Here is a 24,421-nt window from a genome sequence, read left to right as displayed (position 1 = left end):
TTGTCACTTCTGATCGAGGTGGTCAGTGAACATTGTCCATCACTGACCATGATGCTGAAGTGCAGCCATAATTACCCCATTAGGGGTAAATGGACTGACCACTAATGCTTGGTCACAGAGAAATGACCCTCAATGTGTTATACCAGTATTTAATCTGAGGGTAGTTTAAGGTTCAATAAACGTCAGACATGGGAAAATGTATTGACCCCAACGACCCCAGTTAATGCTTAATAACTATCTGAAAAGTTCTCTAGTGTCATTTTCCTGTAGACATCATAATATATTATAAATTATCTCTGGATTTGAGACACAAGTTTGCACACTAGTAAAAGTTGTAATGAAATATGCATGCATATGTATATTATGTTACAAGATATATTCATAAAAGTGTGCAAATATGATTTATGAAGGAGAATATAGGTATAACAGCAATATATATATATATATATATATATAAAGTAATGTAGCAATGATTTCACATCTGGTAATGAACCCACGCCACTGATTTTTATTAGAAGTTTCAAAAAATAAATTTTATTCCTTTTGAAATAATTGCGAAACAAGTTTTTCCAACTTTTATAAATCACTTGTTGGCCCTGATGTAAGTGTGCAAGGAGTCTTACTGTAAGAGGAAATCAGAGTACCTTGGGAAAACCCACATGGTCGGGCAGGTGACCCATACATTTTTATGACCATTCTGGGAATCAATTCTGGATGTCTAGATGAAAGATGAATGCTTACCACTGTGCCACACAACCACCTAAGATAGTTTAACAGATGCCATATTATAAACCACCATTCCCCCCAACCTCCCCCCCTCTCCCCCCACCTCTCCCCCCCCACCTCTCCCCCCACCTCTCCCCCCCCCTCTCCCCCCCTCTCCCCCCTCCACCTCTCCCCCCCCTCCCCCCCCTCCCCCCCCCCCCAACTTTGAGGTAGATGTTTATGATGTGTGGGCCTCCTTATTGTGAAAACATTTTAGACAATATTTAATGAGGACAAAAACAGATATCAGAGTGTGGAGGTGACATTCAGACTTTAAATATCAGTGTATCTATTTGGATACTAACCTATTCTGTATCAGACTGTTGTATCACTTCCAAATGTCAGACATAGTTGTCTTTATACAGAGAACATTCAGGCAGTCCTGTCATTAACAAATTTAAATTGTCACCATAGAGTTCAATTGAGGCAAGTATTGCGCAGTGCAATCAATAGATGTCTATTTCAAAATATAGACTTCAATAATCTTCTGACAGTTGAGTCATTTCAAATTCAAAACTCTGTGAGAAAATGTCTTAAAGCATATTAATTAAGAGAGGAATTTGAAGTCGAGACTATTTCTAAACTTTATTCATTTTAAATGTTGCGTCTGGTCGTAATTACTGCTTCAGGTTACTTCAGATGCATTATTTGTTATGGAAATTATTTCGTTTTTTTTTTTTTTTTAATATTGCCTCGTCAGATGAGTCACTTGAAATAACCAGAATTTCTCTTGCATGTTTACTGATGTGTATGACATAATAATTGTAGCAGCCACTTGTACCTGGCTGTATGTCACAGAGAAATGCTGAGATGACAAAAAGGTCCATTATGTAATATATAGGTCGGAAACAACAGCATATTTTATGCATGTCTTTTGGAATCATCGCTGGAAAAATTAATTAAGAAAATTAAATCTATTCTTAGCTATATTTTCTGTCACTTTGTCATATAAGTTCAAGTATAGTAAAAAGATATAACAAAATTTCTAATTGATTTGTAATTCTGATTTAATAGAATGACAGTATTTCATTTATTTATTTATTTTTTTTAATTCAAACATTTATCAGTTGTCAGGAAGGCTACATACACATATAGAACCATATTTTGACAGCAAATGTGAATTTGAGTCCGATATCGTCCAGGGTACAAATAAAGTGTAGTTGTTGTCTCATAGGTCAGATTTCTAGTCATAAATAGGACTAATCATGGGCGTGATTATTATTCCTTTCTTTAAATCTTATTCATCCTTGTAAACTTATTCATCCCAGTAAACATTTCTATTCATTAGTGTCAATGCCTGGGCCGTATCTTCCTGCAGGAGATTCCGGGACAACGATGTGATCTCGCTCGATATAACTATAACAATGATAGACCTTGTTAACCGGCTGTGATTGGTTATTTAAACACATAATCGATGTAAATTATTCAAAGATAGTGTGATTTGGGATTTCTATGGTAAGACTGACTTAAAGGCGTCTTGGAGATTTAATTCATTTTAAATTGTAAAAATTATATGATAATTTATAACTATTTTTCTGTAGCATTGTGTTGTGGTTGCAAGGTGTGTGATATGAAATTTTAAACTGCTAAAGACCTGTTATACACAGACGAGGGTAGCTTGGAATATTATAACTTTTAAACACCTAAATCATTATCATAGACATACACTTTGTATTACAGTCCTCTATGTAGAATTGTAACTCCTTGATCAATTTTGTGGTCAGGTGGTATTTCTACTGATACAGTGTAACCTTTGACCTAGGGAACTTGTGATCAGATTGTCTGACAGTGTGGGTTAATTTTTTTCTTGTGCTCATTACCTTCCACAGTCATTATCTGTGCGAGATACCATTTTCACCATCAAAAATGATTCTTGTAACTTGTAAAATTTTGTATGCAAGCAGGTATAGATGATGAACTATTATGCTACAGAAATTGATATTGAAACTGAGGCAAAAATACAAATGACATTGAAGATGGGTCATCATAATCTTGTTACACTAAGTCATAATTAGGATTTTAAGGATTTATTTGTTAATCCAACGAAACTTTTCTGAAACTTTAACGACTGATTAATGACCGAGTATTTCTAATATTAATAATGATCTTGTAATTATATTTCAAAAATCATCTTGTCACCATGTGATGTGAAATGTTAAAGGTCAGGCTCAAATGAGGTTCTAATGTCAAAGGTCAAGATTTTTATGAAGTTGAAATCTTAAAAGGTCAAGATCACATGAGGTTCAAAGGTCAAGATTTCATGAGGCTCAAATATCAAGAATGATGATAATATGAGGTTGAAATGGCAAAGATCAAGATCACAGGAGGGTCAAAGGTCAAGTTTACATGAGGTTCGGGTGGTAAAGATCAAGATCAAATCAAGTTGTCATATAACAAATGATGCATGATGAGCAGATTACTACCTTCAATAAATTATGACAAAATGGTTTGTAACAAGGTTCTCCCCCCAACCCCTTCCTAGGAGTCAAGGCCAAGAAAATACTTGTACATTAATTATACTGACTTTGTAATTACTGGTCCTGTAGCCTTGAATGCCAGTGTCTTATTTATATCCAACAATGCAGATTTTCCAGTATTAGGACATAGTCAATTTTTAAACAAGGCTGTTCTGTGTTAATATCCTCTCTGCTGTCTTCCTTTAGGGCTTTCTCTACTGTACTTTTACGATTTATGTTTTTTGTAATGATGTTTTGAATTTCGCATTCTGTCCACTATAGCTCTGGGTTTTATGTGTAATTAGGAACAAAACCATAAAAATCTGGGTTTGTGACATTGCTGCAGCTCCTGCAGTAATTGAGTTAAATGTACACCCACTCATTGTAACCAGCAGTGATAGCTATCAGTTGTGACAAGAAAGCTTCTAATTTTTCTACACTTAATGTTTTTGCTTTCATCATCTTAAATCTGGATTTTCCATTGCACGAAACAGCTTTTGAGTTTATTTGTGTTTTTTTTTTTTTTTTTAAATATTATTATAAACATATGGGATCTGTACAAATTGCATTTCTCTGTTTAAAGTCCATTTGGACCAACTCCAGATTATTCAAATTCCTAACGGGATTTCCATCTGGAAAGGAGTCACAAAAATGTAGCATACAGCCTTAAATATTTGACAGATTTACTAGATTCCTAGAGTTGTACTTTTCTCAGGAGAGGTCACAAAAAGGCTTTGGGTACATTACCTTAAAGATGGGAGCTTCCAAGTTCTTGTGTTCTAAGTTGCAAAAAGAATATTATTTGTTTAAATTACATTTTATTTTGTTTTTCTAACGTTGATCCATGATGATTTTTTAAATTTATTATTTAGGGGAGATAGTTGGAAACAAACAGAAAGTTAATATTACATATTGATTTTTGAACTTTGATGTTTCTGTACTGGGCAGTCTAATGACACATCATGCTTTGGGTTGTCTTACTGTTAACAAAAAAATTGATGAAAGCTGACATCGCAGAAAGAAAAGAACAATTCAAAAATGATGAAATGGCGAAATGATGATTGGCTGGATTCCATAGCGGCCTTAATCGATTGTACATGTTCAGAAGCACAGAACAACATGATGTAGATTAACATGGGCTTTATGGATTATTGGAAATTACATCAGCTTTTAAAATAGTCTGTTAGATACACCAGTATACATTGTTTTATGTGTCTCTTGGGTACCGTCAGTTTCATAATTAATTCAGTTATCAGCTGTCGGTGAGGACACACTATATATGTATAATATTCTGTTCATCAGGTTGGGACTGTTTAGGTGGCTTAGTAGTGTAATGTTGGTCTTTGTCACCTAGATGTCCGGGTTTGATTCCCCAAGCAGATGTGAAAAAGGTATGGGGGTCACCTGTCCCATCCATGTGGGTTTTCCACAGATATTCCAGTTTCTTCCCAGAGTAAAACTCATGCACTTCCATCCAGGCCAACAAGAATGATTAATATATGCCGAACATTGACTTCGTTAAGTGTTGTAGAATGTTGTTTTCTAAATTATTTTTTAAAAAGTTCTGTCTAAAACTCTGTTGAACTCATTTTTGTACCCCATTTACGGTGCAGGAAAGATTTCATACTCCATTTACAGCACTGGAAAGAATATTATTATGAAAAAGTAAGAATAGAAGGTTGTTTACAACTCATCATGTTGTTTTTATAAGGATTTTGTTTTTAGGTAAAGTACTGGTCATTGAATTACAACATTTACGCGTCAAGTTTCTTTTATAAATTTTTTTTTTAAATACAGCTGCGGATCAGTTTTTCAAAGTCTTGAGAAATAAAAAAGGAAACTAAAAGTCTAAAAAAAAAAAGTTTGGAGATAAACCAGATTGTGTATATTTATCACATGTGTAGTATAGACAATTCTTGGGAGACAGTGATGTGTAGTTGTACAAGGCAGATCTTGGTAAGGGTATGTATGCATGATGGGCATACTTCTATGAAGCAGACTCGGAGCAGAGGAAGACGTGTATTTGCTGCACAATTACGACAAACATGTGCAAACTATCAAGATAACATATAATGTACTTACTGTTATGTAGCTGACAGATTGTAAATAGCAGACAATTTGGTGAATATCGAAATATCTGTACTGTCAACATTTATATGCTACACGCTTTTTCTATGGTTGTCACTTTCATATGACCGGCAAATTATAACGGGAGTATTTTGGTCAACATTTCCTTCTAACTTTCTGACATTCTTGTTTTTCAATGAGATCTGTTAATTCTTAGTTTTCAATTGATCTGTTTGAATTTTTTCTGGGGTTAATGAGCATAATGTGTTATTATACAGCTCTTGGTAACATTTTTATGGGACAGTTTTTACACAGCTGTCTTAATATCTTATTCCGTGGTCATATTATCTACAAAAACATAAAATAGTGAGTTTTAAAATATATGACATTGTCACACATCTCTGCCATTTTTTATTTGACCTGAATTTGAAATTCAGTATGCTGGTTTTGCGAGCCTGTCTTTACATAGGCTGATATTCAAAGTAATTTATATGCATTACTCAGTATATATCATCCAGTCAGTGACTTCTAACATTTTATCCAATTTGTCTTCTGTAAATTCGGCATTAGTGATCGTTAGAATTCTGGAAATGATGTTTGAAATAGATTTTATTTAACGGCTTTTCATTTGAATTTATAGCTATAGATTACTGCACACACTAACAAGGGGATCTACTGCTCAGGCTGTATACTGACAGGTATGGGTTGTATGTGTCCCAGGTGTCCTGTAATATATCCTTATATCCCTAGGCTTGTAAACAGAGGTCTTAATTCATCTCATTAGCACACTGCCGATCTATAGGCTGTCTATCCCAGTTATACAATAGTCTGTGTCCGCAAAACACCTTAACCTGTCAGTATTGGGTCAGACTAATGTCCCGACAGTACCGGTCAGCTTGTGGTCACTGCTGGACAGTCTAGGAATTATCAAGTTGTGAGGATAAGCAGCAGTAGTAGTAGTTTTGTTTACGTTTCAGTAGGAGAGTCTCGGCTCTACCTTAGGGCTGTTATGTTTAACTTTAATTGTTTAATTTCCTAGTTACGTCTGGAAATGTTACCAGTTAATTAGTACAGGTGTATAGAAGGTTGTTGGTTAAATTGTCTGGGTCATTGAGAGACTTGACAAGCACAACTCATTTGCATAAGAATACAATCTGTGCCATTCAGGAATTAGCATTCATTTAAGTGCATAGCCAGTCATGACCTCTACAGTGTAGTTTGTATGTTACCAAAGGAAGGAAGGATCGGGCAATAGGAGGGTTCCAAGGATCGCTGGAGCGAGAGGGGGTTCACAAGGATCACTGGAGTGAGAGGACCACTGTATAGTGCTATATAAAGGTCCAGGAAGTCGGAGGATTTGTGGACTTAATCTAGGTGTGGCGTAGAGTGTGGAAAAGGGAGATAGATCTGTGTACATTAGGACAACAAAACTAAGCTAGATATACTGGAGGACAAGGATTACCTTCTGAGGATCATAAATGAGAAAACAAGTATCAGGGGAAATTACAAGCTTATTCTCTTAATACTGTACAGCACAGAGGTTGTATAAATATTGGCAGTGTTACATTCTATCTCTGGATGTCCTGAGTATCTCCAATAGAGTGTGAAGTACCAGCCTCACTGCTGCAATATACTACCACTTATATACACAGTTTTAAGTCCTAAATGAGTAAGGAATGAAAAGCAGAACTTCACATTTGTTAAGTGTAGCCTAGTGCTGTTAGTGGGAGATGCTATCTGTTGTAGACAGATTCTCTCTGCCTTACCCTGCTGCCTGTTACTCAATGAAGCTCTGTCAACACGGTGTTCTATAAGCCGGTGGAGGGCCGATTTTTTCTGGTTCACAATAACAGAACCCTGGAGTAGTATTTGTATGAGTGTTGGGAAGTAATTAGGTGTTCGACTCAGTTGGCTACCAGCCTGTGTGACCTTGAAGATCCACCGGTGTAGCACTCTGCCACAGTGTTGCTGTACAGTAGAAGTCCTGACTGTTGTCAGGATTCAGAGGGAAAATTGGATTGAAATATTGGAGAAAATATGATAAACCGTAAATAGTTTGTTTGTACAGTAACTGGCTGTGGTTGTGTTTGTTGTGGTTTGGGACTTCACACACATCAACAAAAGTCATCAACTGAGTGGGTTCTAATCACTCCTTGTCAACATTTGAGCCATTAATGTCAAACGGACACCTATCAAGATGACCATTCCTATGAAGGCTGTTTCTAGGTAGGTACTAAGGCATGCCCTCAGTAACAGGGGGAGGTGGGGAACAGTCAGGGGCCATCTCACAACCATTTGTGGGCTGAGGATTGATAACATGTGATGGAAATGGTAAAAAGGGGGTCGTCTCAAAAAGTAATGATTAAAGAGAAAAAAAAGGCTTTCAATGTTTACTTGGAATGAACAGAATTGTGTTGTGATGGTGATGTATTTGTTTGAATGACAGGTTACTATCATGTCAGCAATAATATTACACTTGTCAGTCACTTCTACATATTCTTGCTTATATAAAGGAAACATCTCAAAACCATTTTCTAAATTAAAAATAATACTTAATATGGGGAAAGAGTGAGTCAAAAGATAAGAAATGGCTAAAGAAATGTTTCCTTTAATTCAGTAGTTATATAAAACACATCCCCTTTTATATAATGGTGACCCTATATTGTATGATACAGACCTCTATTGTATGATACAGACCCATATTGTATGATACAGACCCCTATTGTATGATACAGACCTCCTATTGTATGATACATACCCCTATTGTATGATACAGACCCCTATGGTATGATACAGATCCCTATTGTATGATACAGACCCCTATTGTATGATACAGACCTCCTATTGTATGATACATACCCCTATTGTATGATACAGACCCATATTGTATGATACAGACCCCTATTGTATGATACAGACCTCCTATTGTATGATACATACCCCTATTGTATGATACATACCCCTATTGTATGATACAGACCCCTATGGTATGATACAGATCCCTATTGTATGATACAGACCCCTATGGTATGATACAGACCCCTATTGTATGCTACAGACCCCTTTTGTATGCTACAGACCCCTATTGTATGATACAGACCCCTATTGTATGATACAGACCTCTATGGTATGATACAGACCCCTATTGTATGATACAGACCCCTATACAGACCCCATATTGTATGATACAGACCCATATTGTATGATACAGACCCCTATTGTATGATACAGACCTCCTATTGTATGATACAGACCCCTATGGTATGATACAGGCCCCTATGGTATGATACAGACCCCTATTGTATGATACAGACCCCTATTGTATGATACAGACCCCTATACAGACCCCTATACAAACCCCATATTGTATGATAAAGACCCCTATGGTATGATACAGACCCCTATTGTATGATACAGACCCCTATTGTATGATACAGACCCTTGTTGTATGATACAGACCCCTATAGTATGATACAGACCCCTATTGTATGATACAGACCTCTATGGTATGATACAGACCCCTATTGTATGATACAGACCCCTATTGTATGATACAGACCCCTATGGTATGATACAGACCCCTATGGTATGATACAGACCCCTATTGTATGATACAGACTCCTATGGTATGATACAGACCCCTATGGTATGATACAGACCCCTATGGTATGATACAGACCCCTATTGTATGATATAGACCCCTATTGTATGATACAGACCCCTATTGTATGATACAGACCTCATATTGTATGATACAGACCTCATATTGTATGATACAGACCCCTATTGTATAATACAGACCCCATATTGTATGATACAGACACCTATTGTATGATACAGACCCCATATTGTATGATACAGATCCCATATTGTATGATACAGACCCCTATTGTATGATACAGACCCCTATTGTATGATACAGACCCCTATGGTATGATACAGACCCCTATTGTATGATACAGACCCCTATTGTATGATACAGACCCCTATGGTATGATACAGATACCTATTGTATGATACAGACCCCTATGGTATGATACAGACCCCTATTGTATGATACAGACCCCTATGGTATGATACAGGCCCCTATGGTATGATACAGACCCCTATTGTATGATACAGACCCTATTCTATTACAGACCCCTATTGTATGATACAGAACCCTATTGTATGATACAGACCCCTATTGTATTACAGACCCCTATTGTATGATACAGACCCCTATTGTATTACAGACCCCTATTATATGATACAGACCCCTATTGTATGATGGAAGCCTTGAATACATGTGATATTTGTTTTCAGTCTTTGGAGTTTCTAACAATATGCTGTACTGTATGTAAGATTTTGTAGTTTGTGACCTACATTTTGATACATAGTGTAAGTACTATACAAAGTGCACAGATTCACTGTAATAAAGGAAGTGGTTCAAGTGTTTACATGCAGTTATACTGAGTTTCCTTCAGTCTCATCTTATATAGAGTCCTGATTATTCATATGAAGTACTTGAGAAAAAAAACATTTCTTTCCTGGAGTATAATTTATGAAATTTAATTTATTAATTTTATATGTATATACTCTGGTTTGGTTGTTCAATTTGATGTTATTGATAATGATGTTGTTACGTAAAAATAATCAGGATTCCTTTATCAGGTAATAGTTGATTTTCTTATCTTAGTGCATTACTTAGTGTAGTAGTAGTGTAATACTTTGTTTACCAGTGTAGTATTCAGTGTAACATTTAGTGTATTACCAGTGTAGTACTTAGTGTAACACTTAGTGTATTACCAGTGTAGTACTTAGTGTAACACTTAGTGTATTACCAGTGTAGTACTCAGTGTAACATTTATTGTAACATTTAGTGTATTACCAGTGTAGTACTTGTGTAACATTTAGTGTAACACTTACTGTATTACCAGTGTAGTACTTAGTGTAACATTTAGTGTAACACTTACTGTAATACCAGTGTAGTACTCAGTGTAACATTTAGTGTAACACTTAGTGTATTACCAGTGTAGTACTTAGTGTAACATTTAGTGTAACACTTAGTGTAATACCAGTGTAGTACTTAGTGTAACATTTAGTGTAACACTTACTGTAATACCAGTGTAGTACTCAGTGTAACATTTAGTGTAACACTTAGTGTATTACCAGTGTAGTACTTAGTGTAACATTTAGTGTAACACTTAGTGTAATACCAGTGTAGTACTCAGTGTAACATTTAGTGTAACACTTAGTGTAATACCAGTATAGTACTCAGTGTAACATTTAGTGTAACACTTAGTGTATTACCAGTGTAGTACTTAGTGTAACATTTAGTGTAACACTTAGTGTAATACCAGTGTAGTACTTAGTGTAACATTTATTGTAACACTTAGTGTATTACCAGTGTAGTACTCAGTGTAACATTTAGTGTAACATTTAGTGTATTACCAGTGTAGTACTTAGTGTAACATTTAGTGTAACACTTACTGTAATACCAGTGTAGTACTTAGTGTAACATTTAGTGTAACACTTAGTGTATTACCAGTGTAGTACTTAGTGTAACATTTAGTGTAACACTTAGTGTATTACCAGTGTAGTACTTAGTGTAACATTTAGTGTAACACTTAGTGTATTACCAGTGTAGTACTTAGTGTAACACTTAGTGTATTACCAGTGTAGTACTCAGTGTAACATTTAGTGTAACATTTACTGTATTACCAGTGTAGTACTCAGTGTAACATTTAGTGTAACACTTACTGTATTACCAGTGTAGTACTTAGTGTAACATTTAGTGTAACACTTACTGTATTACCAGTGTAGTACTTAGTGTAACATTTATTGTAACACTTAGTGTATTACCAGTGTAGTACTCAGTGTAACATTTAGTGTAACATTTACTGTATTAACAGTGTAGTACTTGTGTAACATTTAGTGTAACACTTACTGTATTACCAGTGTAGTACTTAGTGTAACATTTAGTGTAACACTTACTGTATTACCAGTGTAGTACTCAGTGTAACATTTAGTGTAACACTTACTGTAATACCAGTGTAGTACTCAGTGTAACATTTAGTGTAACACTTAGTGTATTACCAGTGTAGTACTCAGTGTAACATTTAGTGTAACACTTACTGTATTACCAGTGTAGTACTTAGTGTAACATTTATTGTAACACTTAGTGTATTACCAGTGTAGTACTCAGTGTAACATTTAGTGTAACATTTACTGTATTACCAGTGTAGTACTTGTGTAACATTTAGTGTAACACTTAGTGTATTACCAGTGTAGTACTTAGTGTAACATGTAGTGTAACACTGAGTGTGTTACCCATGTTCTCTAGCTGTTCTCACTGTTTAATGCATCAAAATACCCCTGTTCAATTCATTATCAATTGCATTACATAATAAAGATTTTATTTTAATTGAAACACTTCCCAGTATAATCAATATTTTGTTTCTAATGATCAATCTATACATTCTCTCCGTAGCTTTATATGTTAACAAGGTTAAATTAGACCTTTTGGCAACAAACTTGCTCTGTTTTTTCATTTAATGCATAATTTTCACAGAAAATTGTCACTAGATCAATAATTCTGCAGGGTGCAACAAAAAATTGCCTGATACAAATACTCTGAGACGCTGAGAATCATTTTGCTTCCTTAATGTGAGGTTTGCAAGCTAGCAATGCTTTGTATGTCAATGGAAGATTAGACTAAATGTTAGAGAGTGTAGGCCCAGATAGATTCTCAACACCTGCCCATCCATAAAATTATTGCAGTCTGGTAGGTAAAGGGTTTGTTCTTGATATCAGTTTTGCAGTTCATTGTCTTGATAAGTGTGTTTTAATCTAGATATAGAAACATTAAGCCTTTTATCATTTTACTACTGAAAAGTAATGAAGTTAGAACCTTTTTGCACTTAAGTCAATAACAATCTTTGTCTATATGGTTTATTGGTAGATGTTTGTGTTCCCCTTTCCCTGCACTTCATCCTTCCAAAGTTCATCCTTCTTGTCATATTTCATCCATTTCACTTCTTACTCATTCAGCTCATCACATACAAGTATGAACATCCATCATGCTACATATAGGTTACTGTGACCTAATTCCAGCTTTGTGGTTGTTTTGTTACATTTATGGTCTATCTCTTTCAAAGTGGATGTAGAGATGTCTGTTGTACATGTCATTTGAGACATAGTTATACATCTCTTTTAAGTTCTTAGTCAAAAAATAGAAAAGCATGATTTTCATACATGACACACAAGAAAACATGTCTGTTGTGGCTTTAATGAGATAGGAGAAGATATAGTTTTAAGATACTAAAAAAATGTGTGTTGTCGCTATGGGACATAACAAGACGTGTGTTGTGAGTATGAGACATGTATTTTGTGGCTATGAGACATGAGAAGACATGTCTGTTGTGCCTATTAGACAGGAGAGGACATGTTTTTAAGACACTAAAAGAATGTCTGTTGTTGCTATGAGACACAAGAAGATGTGACTGGTGACGTCGAGACACTAGAAGGCATGTCTGTTGTGTCAAGAGAAGACATGTCTGTTGTCACTATTAGGCACTAGAAGACTTGTCTGTTGTCACTATTAGACACTAGAAGACTTGTCTGTTGTCACTGTGAGATGTCAGTCTATAGTGGCTATAACACACAAGAAGACGTGTCTGTTGTTGCTATTAGACACTAGAAGACATGTGTTTTGTCACTATTAGACACTAGAAGACTTGTCTGTTGTCACTATTAGACACTAGAAGACTTGTCTGTTGTCACTGTGAGATGTCTGTCTATAGTGGCTATAACACACAAGAAGACATGTCTGTTGTTGCTATTAGACACAAGAAGACATGTGTTTTGTCACTATTAGACACTAGAAGACTTGTCTGTTGTCACTATTAGACACTAGAAGACTTGTCTGTTGTCACTGTGAGATGTCTGTCTGTAGTGGCTATAACACACAAGAAGACATGTCTGTTGTTGCTATGATGCCCTAGAAGCCAGATCTGAATGTGGCTATGAGAGACAGGTAGACATATCTTCTTAATCAGCCAACACATACGTAGAATAGTGACAAGAAAACCTGATGTTCTTCTCGGGTAATTTCTCTCCTTATTATTGATTTTCTTCAGCTGTATTCGTGTGTTTTTGTCTGTTGGATTTACTTTTTATTTTAGCTGTACATGCCCAGCCAAGTATTGTAAACGTAGCTATTGAAAAACCACAACTCTGTCCAGTATTCAACATGAGCCAATAAGCATGGCTAGATCTGTGATTTTGTCGTAGACATTGCAAGAGAAATCAGAGAAGGTTTTGCAAAATTATGCAAAGTAGTGGAGCAAGCATGCCGTGATTGATACAGAAATGAGACATACATGTATAGCCAATCCGACATTGACATCCTTGGTTTTGCCGACAAACGATTGATCTTTTTTTCGTGGTTAAGGAGAAAGATATCGTAAACAGAATTGTGCCAAACAAGGCTTGAAAACAGGCATTACAGTCTAGTGTAATTGAAAATTGTTTTCTCAAAAAATATATCAGAATTAGTTGATGCACATTAAAAGTGTTCCAACAGAAGCAAAGTCAGTGTATACCTTAATTCCGAAGAAACTATTAATTTGAATTAAGATGTGAGACAATTTTTATAACGCCTGTTTTAATATTTTTTCAATTAAGGTTAAGTTATTTGGTATTCCTTAACTTTCAACTTGTAGTTTATATCAAGGAATGAAGAAATGGTCTAAAATTTGTTAAATGTTATCAAAAAGATATACGGTACAACTTCCTCAAACTTATCCTTTTCAAATTGATCAACTCTGGAAACCAAAAGAAATGGAGATGTACATAATTATAACCTTTTTATTTTAGTAATTAAAAACTTCCTGATGTCAATTCTGCTCAATTTGGACTATGTTTGTGTGAAATTATTGAAATGTACTTGATATTAGTAGTCAAAACTGGCCTATCCAAGTGATCAAGATGCACATTCTAACCAGGGGACCTTGTTATCAACACTTGTGGTGACAGTCGTAAGCTTTGCAGCCCTGTCGCTTACCTGTCATGGCTAGGCCTATCCTGATCGAGAGGGTTATAATAAACATTATATGTAGCTATCTCCAATGACAAAATAAAACAGTATGAAACAAATTGATCATTTCGTCAAAGCACGGCTACGAACTAAGACAAGTACTGATGCAGAGTTAGAAAGCCGCAGTTTCGCATCTGAATGGTAAGTTATGGAATATTGTTAGTGTATATTACATAGGAATATCATTGGAGTGTTTTGTACTGATCAACAGAAACACCTATTTATCAAATATATTGATTGGACGCACTTCAGACAAGTGGACCACCTGACCGGGGCTATATTTGTCTCTATGTAACAAACTTTCCTAGATTTACACGGCAATGTGCGGAATTCTTTTTGACTGAAGTCACATATTGTACATAAATCTCACTGTTTTTTCAATTGATAAAAATATTTTTGCACTTTGAATTTTTTTTTTTTTGTATTCAGTTGGACATGTGTTGTGTAAATACTGAAAACAAATGGAATGGTTAATATAACATTCAAAATGGAATCATTTCAATTACATCCAAATTGGAACTCCGCCTACTTGCTTCACTTCTACGAACTGAACCCTCCCTAAACTGACCATGCAAATGTTCATGTCCTATACATAGTTTGGAGAAGTTCCACAGTATGTACATCCTCCCAGCCAAAATATCTACGAGAGAAAACCCTGAAACATTTAGGGAATTAATTCCTGTATGGGGATGTACTGAGTTATGGTAAATCAATTCTCAGCCCTTAGACCTAGGTTTGATGAATGAAGTGTGACGATACTGATTCACCTAAAGTGCATGGAAAAGTAATTCAGGCGTCACAGTTACTTGAGATTCAATGCCTCTGTTTTACAGCATTTTCATGTAGCAACATTGTAATATAACCCACCCACTATGTCTGCTGACTACAGATTTACATCAAATTTAGATAAATCGTATATGACAAGTGAATTTTCCTCGAAAATGACATCCCAATGTATTGGGGTATAAACTTTCCTCCATGATGTTTTGGCATTGGTAATATAGTCCCTGGGGCTCCTAGAAGTCATGATTGCCAAGTATCCTTTTACTGGGTAGTCACGATCAGTATTGTGTATATGTTCCCCAAGGCTTAGTGTTCTAACACTAACAATATTGCTGAAGACAACATCCTTGAAATGATCGGGAATCAACATGTCTGTTATTGTGTGATGCAGGGAACATCAAATGTGAAATAAAAGCATGTTTGTCTGATAAATGTTGCATGTAAAATTTTGAAAATTGAACTGAATCTGAAATATTGACACAAAGGCTCCTTGAAAGCTTTGGGGTTTTTTTTTTTTTTTTTTGCATAAAATTCATTTGTTTTCCTCTATAGCTGATGGAGTCTTACAAGGTTAAAAACAAACTGCTATCACTGTGTATATGGTATGTGAAATTGTGCCTTGAGATCTGTTTATAGGCATGTATCAAGATTCTCACTCTTTTTTATCATTGGAATGAAAATAAAACAAGTTCTAATGCAGAAACAGGAAATTCTGATTCATATTTTTGAATAACCAGGGTGTCAGATATATAGCATGTTTTCGACTTGGACTGGTTTTTCCTGAGACTTAATGAAGATGGGCTGGTATAATTTGACATGTGTGTGTTCAGAAATAATTCCATTTGCCAACTCAATATGCTTACCTTAGTTTGTATATTACATGCATGCTGCCATTGATACTGAAGGGAAATCAAATTTCAACCCTTTCTCTAGCTCCTGCTGGTGAAAAAATCACTCTGTGAACTCCGTTAATACATAATTGAGTTTGGAACATTGCAGGTGGCAGACAAATTTATCTGGTGCCTTTGACATGTTTGATAAATATATTCCATCCTTCTCCAGGGTCGCTTGTGGATTTTTCAGTTTTATTGGTAAAAAATATAATTGCATGGAGAAAACGAAAAATTTTTGTGGCAGTATATATACAAACATATTTAGAATACTGTTAGTTTTCTCAAAGTAGAGAATTTACAGAGACAAAATGGTTCTGAGCCAAGTTGAAGTACCTGTCTTGGCATTGAAGTCTAGTAATTATGGATGTGATTTCTAGCTGGATTTCTCTGAAAAACAGTAATTGAAATAAAAAAAAAGACTTGTTTGAAAGTTTGCCAATGGAGCTTCAATGGTCACCTTAATATTGCTGAGGTATCGTTCAACTAAAATGAATTTTTGCATTGAACTTTTCTGGAATACTCAAATTGGGTAATTACATCCTATTCACCTGTTATTTGTGAGTTATATATAAGTGCAGTAAGATTGCAAGTCTGTTTCACTTCTAATAAGTTGTTGATAATTTGATCAACTTCTACTTCCAATATGAATATTAACTAACTGGTATCTTGATGGAAAATGACTCGCTGGTAATCAGTATGAATATTGACTCGCCGGTAATCAGTATGAATATTGACTCGCCAGTAATCTATATGAATATTGACTCACTGGTAATCAGTATGAATACTGACTCACTCGTAATCAGTATGAATATTGACTCGCTAGTAATCCGTATGAATATTGACTCACTAGAGATCAATATGAATATTGACTCACTCGTAATCAGTATGAATATTGACTCGCTAGTAATCGGTATGAATATTGACTCACTAGAGATCCGTATGAATATTGACTCGCCAGTAATCTTTGTGAATATTGACTCACTAGAGATCAGTATGAATATTGACTCACTCGTAATCAGTATGAATATTGACTCGCCAGTAATCTTTGTGAATATTGACTTGCTGGTAGTCATTATGATGATGAAAGGTAAACACTTGATTCTGGTTAAATGCTTACTATTTAATCGAGTAAGGTGGAAAGTTTGCTTTTTTCACCAGTGTGCAGCACCTCACTCTAATAATTAAATTGAATTGGTCAGGGCCAAAACATTTCAGTGAAGGGACAGTTTCATACCATTTCATAGAGCTATCTCTACCAGGGTTGTCGTTCTGAAGTTTACAATAATTCTGGGAGAATTGATGTTTGCACTGCAAATGCTGTGATCTGATTGGTCAAAAATAAGTGAAAACATCAGGATATCAGTGAAAATAAATTGCCCAGGAAAATTTTGGATTTCGAAGCATAGTTATCTGGTCATTCAGTGCTAACATTTACAGAAGTGGAGCTCTGATAAGACAGCAGCTAAATTAAGAAGACTGTTGTTAGGCAATCCCTCTGTTCTCTGTTTGAAAAGAGTTACTGTTGCCAGTTATAGAAGGAAACCTGGTCTTTAGGACTAACAAGTGGGAGGTTAGGTTACAGTGTTACATAGGAGAATGTTCAAGGGTATGTGTTTTTGTTTGGCTTCATTGGCTTTGAGAAGGTTTGTTCCTTGGCTTACATCTACTGAAGTTGAGTCCTACAGTTGATAGGGGAAGGTTAAGGTTGATGTTGATTTACCTTCAAGTATGTACTTCTGTTGTGTAAAGATGAGGTGGCCGTTGTCTGTAATCTATTTACGGTGAAAGCAGCTTATGTAATTTTACAGCTATATAAAATACCGGTATTGAGATACCAATTGTCTATATATATCATGGTTCTGCTAAGAAATAAAGATGATCCGATGCTGCAGACACTAAATAGAGACTGCATAGTGCAGTTCATTAATGATGTTTGAAGTATGTATCCAGAGCCAATGATGTATTGGTTCAATAAAGAACATCTTATTTCAGGGATGTACTTGTCAACCTCTCTCACCCATTGTCTGTTCATGTTACAAGCCCAACGGTTGTGTGTCAGTGTTAATTGGACACATAGATTGGCTTTGTCTGTCCATGTCAAGGACTGATAGGATTAATTCTGTCCTTCATTCTGTCCCTTAGATCAGTAGATTGTGTCTGTCTGTCAATGTCAGGGGCACATAGATTGGGTCTGTCTGTCCATGTCACAGACTTCTGGATGTGTCTGTCAATGTCAGGGATCCATAGATTGGGTCTGTCTATCCATGCCACAGACTTCTGGATGTGTCTGTCAATGTCAGGGACCCATCAATGTGGTCTGTCTGTCCATGTCACAGACTTCTAGATGTGTCTGTCAATGTCAGGGACCCAAAGATTGGGTCTGTCTGTCCATGTCACAGACTTCTAGATGTGTCTGTCTATGTCAAGGGTTCATAGATTGTATCTGTCGGTCCTTGCCACAAACCCATAGATTGTGTTTGATAGTCAGTTTAGACACATCGATTGAGTCTGTCTGTCCATGGTGCAGACTTATAGATTGTGTCTGTCCATATCAAGGACTCCTATAAGTTTTTTTCTGTCTGTCTTTCTGTCCGATTGACCAATAGATTGCATCTGTTTATCCATAATACATCACAGGCCAATAGATTGTATGTGTTTCTCCATATCAGTGTTCCCATAGATTCTGTCTGTCTGTCTGTCACAGGCCCATATATTGTCATTGTCTGTCCTTGCCAAAGACACATAGAGTGTGTCTTTGAAGTAATGCAATGAAATGCCTTGGAACTGTCTTTAAAAAAATTTGACGGAAATCATAAAGTTATAGAATTTGATGTGTAATTATGACACTGTGTTGGTATTAAGCTGCTGATGGGGCCTTAAACAGAAGCACTGTGGGACTTCTTATTGATTACAGCTGGAGAGAGGTGGCAACATTATGAAATTGCGTAGGAGTATCAGTGGTATGTTGTGAATGTCAGCCATCATTGGTAGAAGCCATACGCCATTGAGATTAAGAGGTGTCAAACATCAGGAAAATACAGGAGGCTGTCTTCTTATTAGGCAGAATATGTCTGTGTATGTGCAGTTGCCATTAAGAAGTGTTACAAATGTAGACAAAATGTAATAAAAATTAAGGTGGTAAATTCCTATGTAACATATTCAATTTCAGTATAGAGCACCTACAAATTACTGATGCTCCAAGCAGTTTGGAGTCTATCAGAATTCAGAATCTTGTTGAACCAAAGGTGACGATTTACCTGAGGCATTCAGGAATGTGATTATATACCCAATGGCGAATTGAATTATCTAGGAAAGGACCCACTCATAATTTGATTACTTAGGTACAACAGCAAAGATACCCATGTGGGGTATGTTGCTATGGAAACACATTATACAGGTGTTTGTAATATGTTTTGCAATTTTCAGCTGAAACATCGGTAATTGGCTGAAATTTGAAGGATGGGCCAGGGTGATGAGGGATGGGATAGGTAGGAGGAGAAAGAAGGAAGGGTGAAGGTGGAAGTTATAAGAGATGATGTAGGAGAGAGGAAACTGGATGAGTGAGGGCAGGGTTATAACTGATAGGGTAGGGGTGAGGAGGGGACGAAGGATATGCAAGGGTTAATAAGGGTAGAGGAGGGATAGAAAGAGGTCAGCAGGACAGGTGAGGTGAGGGTGGTGGTGATAAGGAATTGGATAGGGGAAAGGAAGAGACAGTTGGGAAAAGGAGGGGATACAAAGAGAGAGGTGTTTATGCTCGAAATATGTAAAGGGAATTCTCACAGACACAAAGAAATAAAAATATTTCAAATTATTTCAAATGGAATGCCGTACTAATTAATGCTGTAGGACTAGGAATCTTGATGTAGGTTAGTTGGTCAGAGGTTAAAGATCACAAAGCAGTCCGAGGTCAAGGGTCAGGAGGTAGTCAGTCAGAGGCTAAATGTCAGGAGTGCTGTATAGCATATTATACAGAGAGATTTGATAGAGTCTTGACTTTACCTCACAGACATTGTAATTGGTAACCAGTATGTTTTCTGATAGAAACTTTACCCTGGTAGTGCGGGTGTACTATTGGGGCGTAAGAGGCTATGCACTTTGAAACATCTTCCAGAATGGTTAAAAACAATAACAGATAAATCAGCTAATCAAAACGGAGAGGAAAATGGGTCGGTTGAATAGGATCTATAGCGCTGACACAGTAGTTAGCTCGGGAGTGCTACCACAGGGGAGGTGCATTGTATTCCTCACTTGTAATTAGCTAAGTCATTAATTAGTGGGTTTAGGTTTGATGTAGTGTGGGCCCACAACCAGCATGGTGACGGCTCATTCATCCTCACCGATCTATGTCATTCTTACTGAGGATTACAATGTCTATACTCAACTTACTGTTAAAATAACTCTCAGGTTAAACTTCTTCAGATTTTCAGCTTTAATCATTCCAGGTGCTTGACTTTAGAATTTGAATATCATCTGTGACCTCTATTTGTGGTCATTCTTTCGATCTCTGAAATATTCTGGTTTATTTTTCTCTAAAACCATATATTGCTCAAATTTATAAAGTGCTGTCTTCAATTCAGTCCAATTCCTGAAGTATCAAAGACTGTGTTGAACTTGGGGAAAGGACTGCCACCAGACTACCAGACTAAGCTTTTTTATGTTCAATTTTTGTTGTTATTTCTCATAGAATACTAAATATATATATCTCTCTCAATTTTAGACTCTCTTGGTCCTTCTTGTTCAAAATAAGGTCAAGGTCATACAGAGAGTATCCTAGATAATAGATCATAAACATTCATCACCTCAGAGGCTGTTAAATGAAAAAAGTGGTGTTTGACAAGATCTCTGAGTTAATTGTTGTTTTGACATAATGATATGTGTAGATCGGTTAATTTCCAAGTAGGCTCCTATCTGGTCAATCTCAGTGAAACAGAAAGTTGTACTCTAAGATTTAATAGTGTTTGGTTCTGTCATATTAACTACTGCAAAAACGTGTGCTTGAGTGATTGTAAACAATAAACTGCTCCAGTAATTACCCTGGTTTTGGTAACAAGGAATTGATAGAAACAGGCAAACTGTAATAACACAACTGCTAAAAACACAATTGTACATTTTTAGATGTACTTAAAACTGTAATTACCCATCAAGTTCGTGGGATGATATTCTACCTGATGGCTGTGTAATGAGAATGGATGGGCATTTGAGAGTGGCTAACACTGTTTAATGGTTGTGGTTTTATAAGGCTGGGGTACCTTAGCTAAATCTAATAACAAGCACGGTGTACACCTATCTAACTAGCATTGTGGAAAGAGCTGAGTCAAAGAAAATCTTAACAAGATCCGATATTGGGACAGTCAGTGTTTGACATTACATCAATGACAATTTAGAATTCAACTGACGATAGGACAGTCAGTGTTTTACGTCACGTCCAAAACAATTTATTATTTAACTGACAATGTAAGAGTCAGTGTTGTACATCACATCCAAGACAATTTTTGCCTTTCGTTTTCCCAGATAACCCTCTCAACCTGCCAATAGACTGGTCTGTAAAAAAGTACAAATACATCCTACGTGAAAGTCCAGGCAGCTTTTTAGTGTATAAAATGCTGGTAGCCAGCCTCAAACCACCATCAATTCAAAATTTGTTAGTTACGAGTGACATTAACCGCAACGCCCCCCCATCCTTGGAGCGGTCCGTACAGGAGGAAATGTCGAGTCTGCCAATATATGGTACTAACGGAGACATTTGAAAGCTTCGCCACAAAAAAAGAATTCAAAACTAAGGGTCATATCACATGTCAGATTGTGAATGTCATATATTTAATCACATGTGAAAAACACGGTATGCAATATGTCAGAAAAAAGTCTGCTACAACTAACATACAAATAGGCAATCATTTATACTGTGTAATCAACAAACACTCAAGCGAATCATTAGCGGGACATTTTATGTTGTCACTTCATTATGTTGATGAGTTCGTAGTTACGGGTTTGTTTTCTAATGTCACTGATACAAATTGCGGACTATGTACTGAAGAAAGCTCGATTAGAATACCAAGAACATCTCAGGCGGGAGGTTTGAATATTATATTGTAATGGCCAACACGAAGACCACAAAATTGAAGACCAGAATACGTATCCCATGTATCAGATATGTGCACATGTATGCTTGCCTACGAAGCCTTAAAAGACATGCTAACAAAGCCCGCAGGCCAGTAAAAACTTTGTATAAGCAAAAAGTTTGTAAACAATTGTAACCAGCTGAAGGCACCAGAACAGTAGGATCAGCTCATAAAAACTTTAAACCAGTTTTGGACTCAGTAACAGAGTTACTGAAAAAGGATAAAGAATTATCGGACAGTGATTTATGAAGTACCGCCTCCACACCGAACAAATCCGAAGTGTGGATTGCAAAGATACAAGTCAGCATCCGAATCTGTTTGGATGAACTGTTCTAATGTTGATATTATTTCGTAGATTTTGATTTATTTACATCTCATAGATTTGTAGTTTTGCCAGTATAATGGTTTTCCAGTTTAGACTAAACCAGTTTAATTACTTGATTATCTACTGATGAAACATCATGGGGTGTTACTGGATAAGATCACATGGTATGTATTGTATGACGTCACAATCGAAAAAGACACCACATTTTAGTACTTTAGGGGTAAGATTCACAACACAAATTGTCCTGAAGAAGACCACGTGGTCGAGCGAAACCGATAGATGTAAGTAATAAAGATATTAACTTCATTGCGCCGAGTTTGTTGCAATTAACTATTAACTTTAATTTTTTGTCTTCAACTGACAACAGAACAGTCAGTAGAAAGGTAATGTGTCAACCATTAATTTTATGTAAAAATCTTACTTCTTCCTAATGTCTCCCTTGACACTTTCTCACTTTTGGTCTTTGGATGAGAATTTCACCCAGCAGGAAGGCTTTTGGCTCTGTCCCCAGGCAGAGAAATACCAGCTTTTTTGAAAATGATAACTTCTATTCCTTGTTTAGCATTCCGTATATTAGCAGAGTAATGACCGGTTTGCCCATCATCATTGAAATGTGACCGGGTAGGATGACCTTTTAGAGATCTTGGACAGTATACTTCAATGAGGTAGCACTATAAAGTCAATTTAAGGGCTTGTGTAAACATATTGCAGCCTCACGTGCTCTGAACACACCTTGCATTCTCGAAGTGCCCATCCTTAAATAACCATAGGACTCTTAAGTGCTATCAACCAAACCATATTTACAGAACTTTTTTTTAATGTCTTATCGGATAGATGATACAATAACTTGTAAAATACACCACTTCCTGGTACATGTTGTTTGTATGGACTCCTGAAGAAGACTTGCCTTTCAGCCAATTATGGATTATGATAAACTTTTGTAAACATGGACGGAAGTATTAAGTAGAGTTTTTAAATGTTCTTAATGAAAATATCATTTTTCAGGAATTGATACCAATTTGATCTTCACAAAGGAAAACTATATCAGGTCTGCAAAGCTGACCACATAACAAATTGACTGTAATATTATTAATTGGCCTTTGTCTTGTAGAGTGGTCAAGTGTACCAAGAAAAGTCCTATGAATCCACGAAAATTTGTAGATTGTATTTAATCATCAGTGAAAATGTGTGAGTATATAACTTGATCGTTCAGTTCTGTGTTATTTATCATTACAGGGAGCCTAGAAAAGTCATCTTAAAGAAAGGTTCCACGGGTCTAGGTTTTAACATTGTTGGCGGCGAGGATGGAGAAGGTATTTTCGTGTCCTTCATTTTGGCTGGTGGTCCGGCGGATCTTGGAGGAGAACTACGCAGAGGGGATCAAATTTTATCAGTAAGTCCATTCTCATTATTATTGCCAAAAAGATTTTAAGAAATTTTTCAAAAAAAGAACAAAAAGGAAGGTAAAACATTTATTGTGTGTGTCTACTTACTGTATTGGATAGCAACAACATGTTTACTTTACTGAAATTATCGTGTCGTTAAGTAACCTAACGGAATGAAAGTAAACTGCCTATCATCACCTTTAAGTGTCATGTATTCAACAATGTCTTTAAAGTGGGTGTGTAATTACTAAAGAATTATTTATAGGGTGACAAGATTGTTGTGTTCAAACACGGGAATGATGATTGACTTTTTTTTTTTTACTTAAACAACAATTCCAGGCTTCTTTAAAATTGAAGTTTAAATTTTTCAAACCATGTTTTTTTATTCGCTCAAATTAGGCAAGGTTGTCTATAGTAGTCTCTTAATACAGCCATTTGTGCACCAATGATAACATTTTGTACGAGATCTCTCATGAGCCACTGAACGCATCTCATTCATATTCATACCATATTATCATACCACCAGGGTCTTCATCTGATTAGTTT

At 36.1% G+C, this 24,421-nt stretch overlaps 1 protein-coding gene across 3 annotated transcripts in view; it reads left to right on the top strand.

Annotated features, from left to right (window-relative positions):
* Nucleotides 1–24,421, top strand: part of LOC132562144 (disks large homolog 2-like) — a 200,188-nt gene that overhangs the window by 152,769 nt on the left and 22,998 nt on the right. For all 3 annotated transcript variants that reach the window (XM_060226871.1, XM_060226873.1, XM_060226874.1), the window contains one exon: nucleotides 23,727–23,883. In XM_060226871.1, the coding sequence (XP_060082854.1) occupies nucleotides 23,727–23,883 (157 nt within the window). The remainder of the gene's footprint in view (nucleotides 1–23,726; nucleotides 23,884–24,421) is intronic.

This window comes from Ylistrum balloti, unplaced genomic scaffold, assembly GCF_031769215.1.
Source record: "Ylistrum balloti isolate Yb309-2 unplaced genomic scaffold, AGI_CSIRO_Ybal_v1 Utg371356, whole genome shotgun sequence".
Lineage (NCBI taxonomy): Eukaryota > Metazoa > Mollusca > Bivalvia > Pectinida > Pectinidae > Ylistrum > Ylistrum balloti.
This window is presented reverse-complemented; position numbering and strand designations above follow the sequence as displayed.